General features: G+C 51.5%; 2 protein-coding genes across 2 annotated transcripts in view; both read right to left on the bottom strand.

Moving 5' to 3' along the window:
- The window catches only part of Tgm4 (transglutaminase 4), a 33878-nt gene extending 33635 nt beyond the window's left edge, over nucleotides 1–243 (bottom strand). Inside the window, exon 1 of the mRNA XM_055601700.1 lies at nucleotides 186–243. The gene's annotated coding sequence lies outside the window, so the exon portion shown is untranslated. The remainder of the gene's footprint in view (nucleotides 1–185) is intronic.
- A 3084-nt stretch (nucleotides 244–3327) lies between these two features.
- Tmem42 (transmembrane protein 42) lies at nucleotides 3328–5543 on the bottom strand. The gene is made up of 3 exons (XM_055601676.1): nucleotides 5263–5543; nucleotides 4464–4610; nucleotides 3328–3884 (listed from the first exon to the last, which is right to left on the bottom strand). Exons 1-3 carry the CDS (start codon nucleotides 5488–5490, stop codon nucleotides 3753–3755), a joined length of 507 nt encoding a protein of 168 aa, XP_055457651.1. The 5' UTR covers nucleotides 5491–5543; the 3' UTR covers nucleotides 3328–3752.
- Nucleotides 5544–5580: the final 37 nt, after the last annotated feature.

Here is a 5580-nt window from a genome sequence, read left to right as displayed (position 1 = left end):
ACACACCATACAGTACACACCATACAGTACACACACACCATACAGTACACACACACCATACAGTACACACACACCATACAGTACACACACACCACACAGTACACACCACACAGTACACACACACCATAGAGCACACACACCTCCCTTCCTCTCTAGGGAGGCCTAAAGACAGAGCAGGCTCTCACCGGAAGACAGGGCCCTGGAAGGTGCCCAGGCAGGGCCCGTGGTCCAGATGGATCTCCGTCCTTTTGTATCCAGGACCGAAGCTTTTATCTTTATTAGGGTTAATATTGCTGTGGCCCTGGCTGTCCTGGAATTCATTCTGTAGACCAGGCTGGCCTCAAACTCAGAGAGATCCACCTGCCTCTTCCTCCTGTGCTGGGATTAAAGGTTTAAAGGCATGTGCCACCTCCAGGCTTTATGTTCTCCCTTAAGGTTCCATGCTCTCTGCTGACGTTAGCCCGAATCAAGCTGACATGACCTCGCCACTACAGGGCGGTCTAAGCGTGGACTGGGTTTTGGTAATGTGACTGTGAGGAGAGATCACAAACAGCTCTGGGCGGTGAAGGGCTACCAAGGCAGGGCTGTGTGTAGGGCGTTCTGGCCAGGAGTGCCTGAGCCGCTCCCTTTGGGCAGAAACTGAAGCATGGCGTGGGGCTGAGGATCTCAGGCCTGTTGCCCTCTGTCTTACCCACTTCAGGGCTGCCTCGCTTTCCAAGCTGCAGCTTTTCTTCCTAGACAGCACCTAGGAACCCGAGGCAAGAGTAGGGGTGATCTCTAACCCAGTTCCTTGCAGAGACCGAGGCAAAGTGGTGTTTACACTAGATCCTCAAGCCCAGCCCGCCGTGTGGCTCATCCCTAGAATCACAGCACTTGAAAGGCTAAGGCAGCAAGGTTGCCATGACTTTGAGGTCAGCCTGAACTCCATAATGAGATCGTCATAAACCATATCAAGATTCCCCAAGCCTAATTTTTTCAAAGACCCCCCAAAACCATGTTTCCACAGAAGATACAAAAATAACTGATATAAACAGGAAAAATGCTTGATACAGGTACTCACCATGGAAATGTGACTGAGAGCCACAGAAGGTGCCGCTAGGGTAGCTGTGCCGGTGTTAACGGTTAGCCCACAGACTCCTGAGTCAGCAGATGGGACTGGGAATGCAGGTGGATGGTTCCAATGTGGTTGGTTCCGTTCCCTGCCTGGAGTCTAGGAAAGGCGCTGAGCAGCAGCAAACACTCATCTCTCTCTTCCTAGTTGTGGGTGCAATGGGCCAACTGCTTCCACTCTTGAGTGATGTGCCCATCAGTTCCTGAACTGAGCCAGAATCAACCCTTTCTCAAGCTGATTTTGTCAAGAGCATTTTATCACAACTACTAGGAAAGAAACTAAAGCAATAGCTGTAACAAAAAGATAAACAAAAACAAAACAAGATGAACAAAGGTGGGGACCAAGTATGATCAAAGTATTTTATCTGTATAAAATGTTAATTACTGTACAATCAATGCAGAAACTGAAAAGGATTAATAATAGTGTTGCTGAGGGAGTGGAGTAATTAGGACACTCATGCTTGGATGGCTGGGCTGTTTAGTAGTGTGGCTGCTATGGCAACTCCTTAAGGAGCTGCACAGGAGTCCTAGCACTCAGGAAGCAGGCACACATGCATCTCTGAGTAGTTTGGGGACCAGGTCTATATAGCAAGTTCCAAGCTAGCAAGGACTACATATGAAAAGCCTGTCTCAAAAATAAGAGCAAAACCAAAAGACCAAGTTAAAATGGGTTATTATGTACCCTAGTAATTCAGTTTCTAGGTCTATACTCAATAGGGTTGAAATCGTATTTCCAGAAAACATCTTGAATACTAATATTTGTACCCAAATCATAATGGCCCCAAAGTAGAAAAAAAAACCTTTGTCCAACACATGATCTCAATGCATAGACAAAACGGCCTTCCTGCAAGGTAGAATAGACTAAGCCACGGATAGGAATGAAGCATTAAAATGTGCTACATTAGTATCACACCTTATTAACAGCATTTTAAGTGAAAAAAATGTCAGATACTAATAACCATAAAAATCCCCATCATATAAAATGTCTAGAATAAGTAAATTCATAGAAACAAACATCTGTGATAGCAAGGTATGAATGGGGGGTGAGACAGAGAGTAACTGCTGATGGGTATGACTTTGAGTAGTCAGAGATGTTCTGGAATTAATGATGATGGTTGAAAACCTTGTGGATATACTAAAAGCTGCTGAGTTGGACCCTTTAAAATATAAGTAAATAAAAAGAACAGAAAATGGTAACTTCCCTATCAGGGCCACAGGCTATAGAACCTGATGTCAAATCTCCAGCTCCGAAGCAAACAAAATAAAACTCAGGCCATAATCTGGGATGGACATCAGAAAGACAAACATTGTCTTGTAGTTTATTGTTTTTGCGAAAGGACTACTCTCTGCTACAAAGATATGAACTCTCCCAGTCTTCTCGGGTGATCCCAGAGACAGACTTTCCTGCTTTTCAGAAAATGATTCATGCTCCCTGTAGAGAAATATCTTGATCCTGGGTTCTTCCATGTCTGTGAAGCAGCCAACATCAAGCCTTCAGCCGGCATCTAGATGGAGGCAGAGTCCCTGAGCACAGGACGTACTTCTGAGTGCATGGTGGCTTTCTCAGAGAGTCCCTCCCAGTGGCTCTCAGCCACCTTCCATGCTTTTAAGTTTTTTTTAATTTATTTTATGTGTGTGATGGTCTGCACACATCTGAGGCCATGTGTGCACCCGGTGCTAGGAGAGGTCAGGCGAGGGCGTCACATGTGCTAGAACTGCAGTTACGGAGGGCTCTGAGCCACCACGTGGGGGTGAGAACTAGAACCCAAGTCCTCTGCAAAAATAACAAGTGTTGTTTTAACTGCCAACCCATCTCTCCAGCTCCTCCTGCTTGGTCTTGATGGGTGCCCGGCCCTCCCAAGAACACACCCTTATGGGGCCTAAATGACTTTCTTCCTCACTGTAGAATGAAGGGCTCAGAACAGACTGTCACATGGGACATGAGGCCTTCATAGACAAGGAAGTGGCTAGTGACAAGGGCGTTTCGAGACTTGTTAGAGTGCGGAACAGTTTCTTTACCACTGATCTCTCTGGGCTTGACTTGCTGAGGTGAGGGGCAAGAGGTTTGAGGATTAAGAATGAGGCTTAGAGATAGGCAGACTGGGCTGACAGAGGCAGGACACACAATCCCCTTCTCCCTACCCCATTCTGAGAACTCAGCTACCTGGCTGCAGGCCCTTACCCCCAGGTTGGAAAGAATTGAGATTCCATACACAATAGCTTTAAATAAGCGTTTATTAGCCCAAGTTTTCTTCTGTTGTGGAGTCATAGGCAGGACAGACTGACACACTGCCCTGCAAGCTGCCGATTCCAGGGTATGTGAAGGGCCTGGTCAGGTAGTGGGACTAAAATCACAGGATGTTTTCAGTACTTGCCACATTGCTGAGCATCCCTTAGATCAGAGTCTTCCAGGACTCACTGAGTAGCCCTGGCACACAAGACTCAAACAAGGACTTGGTCTTCAGACTGTGGTGGTTATCTGCCTCTTATCGGAGCTAATGCTTCCCTCGTCCAGGTGTGAGGCGGTCAGAGGCCAGCAGCTGTCTGGCATCTGCCTGTGGTCACCTGGAAGCAGTCCTACTTGTCAGCCAGCAGCTGGGCGCCATGGCTATCTTTAAAGTGGTCTGTCCAGCCAGCTGGTGTCACTGCTTGCCTGCCTTCCAGGTGGGTGGTAACGTCCTGTGGATAAGGGTGAGCCCACAGAGGATGAGGAACACGCCTCCCCACCACAGGACCTCCTGGCACTCTCCATACAGCATGTAGCCTAAGACAGCCTGTGGGAGAGAAAGCCGTAAGGCACTTGGCCTACCCTGGTCAGCTCCACCATTCCTTGGTGGCTGACTTCTTTTTGAAGGGGCCAAAGTCTGGTGCTTCCCAAGCAGCTCCCACCTTCATCAGATCAATCCATGTGCTTCTTTCTGTCTCCTCTGTGGAAGCCAGGGGCTACCGTAATTGAACACTGAGGCCCAGCAGAGGCCAGCACACAGCCAGTACTGATCATAAACTGATCGTAAACCCAAGCGAGGCCGCCTCCCTTCCATTTCAGGACTGACTGGATTCCCTCCACCTTGTTGACCTTGGATTTCCACAAAGAACCTTCACCAGCTGCCCCACCCCCAACCCCATAGCTAATGTTAGGGTTCTGGGAGCTCTGAGAGGCCAAGGGACTTCAGATGAGGTCAGCCCAGAGTGACACTCAGGGTTCACTCCCGAGTGTTCCATGTTTAGCTGCTCCTTGACTGGAGCCAATCCAACCTGTTTTACTTCCTGTCCTTTCCAGAGCCTGGAAAAGCAGGGGTTTCCCAGGGACAACTCACTCAGAACCCCAAGCAGAAGGTTGCCAGGCTACTCACCGAGCTGAGTATGTTTGAAAAAGTCACTGTGACAGATGCAATGGCTGAAGACATAGAGAAACTGAGGCCCCGGCTAAAGAAGGTCCACATCAGAGAATTGGTGCTTGCCATGGCAAAAATGCCTAAGACACAGAAGGCAATGTTCACCTGCAGGAGAAAGTGTCACTGCAGCTACAGAGCACAGCCTGTGGGGCTTTACAAGTCTCCTACAAAGGATATGCAGACCTTGACTGGCAGAGAGCAGCTTGCCCGTAGGAACGGGTAGGGTTTTCTTCCATGTACACCCAAGTAGTCTTTTGGAAAGGGATGACTTTACAGAAGAACCTCGTAAGGGCCACGGGCAGCCTACTTACATAGTGGAGAACGAAAGCCTGGCCACTACTGGAAAAGACTGAGAAAAACTTTCAAGGTCCAGAGTGAAATGAACTCACGGTCAGGGGTCAGGGTCAGGGTCGAGCTCTCGGCTGCAGACGACTGTGAAGCCGAGGGTGACTTAAGACTGGAGACAGAAGATAGAGGAGAGAGGAGAGAGAGGGGAGAGGACAGAGAGAGAGGAGCCAGAGCGAGAGCGTTCTGCAGGCGCTTAGTCAGAGCTCTTGCCAAGGACCGGAGGAGGCGGGCAGCCAGCTATCCCACCTTAGCGCAGAAGGGCTGGGTGGGGCACAGGGGCTTAAATGGAGCGGCGCAGTGCAGCCCCCTCCCAGGGCAGTGCCTAAGGCCCGCAGGCCCGCAGGCCCGCAGGGGCGCAGGCAGCCCCGGTCCCCGCCCGCCCCACCCCCTTCCCTCGCCCGGGCCGCACCTGGCTGCCGAAGGCCAGCTTGGCGGCGGCGGCGGCCAGGGCCCCGAACGCGCCGGCGCACAGGCAGTTGAGCACGCCCCAGAAGCGGCGCCGCATCGCGCCGGCCTGCAGGCGAGCGGGCAGCTCCACCGGACGGTCAGGGTAGGCGGCCGCGCACACGGGGCCCCCCGGGACGGCGGCCCGGCCGCCATGAGGCCTCGGTGCCCGGCCGGGCGTGCGGCTCGCCATGCGCCCGGCGAGGGCGGAGCCGGGGGCCCGCGGCCGTGGCGAATCTGCGGCCGCCACGCCAGGCGGCGGCCGCTGCGGAGAGCGCCGCTA

Source organism: Psammomys obesus, unplaced genomic scaffold (assembly GCF_907164565.1).
Source record: "Psammomys obesus unplaced genomic scaffold, mPsaObe1.curated_primary_1811, whole genome shotgun sequence".
Lineage (NCBI taxonomy): Eukaryota > Metazoa > Chordata > Mammalia > Rodentia > Muridae > Psammomys > Psammomys obesus.
This window is presented reverse-complemented; position numbering and strand designations above follow the sequence as displayed.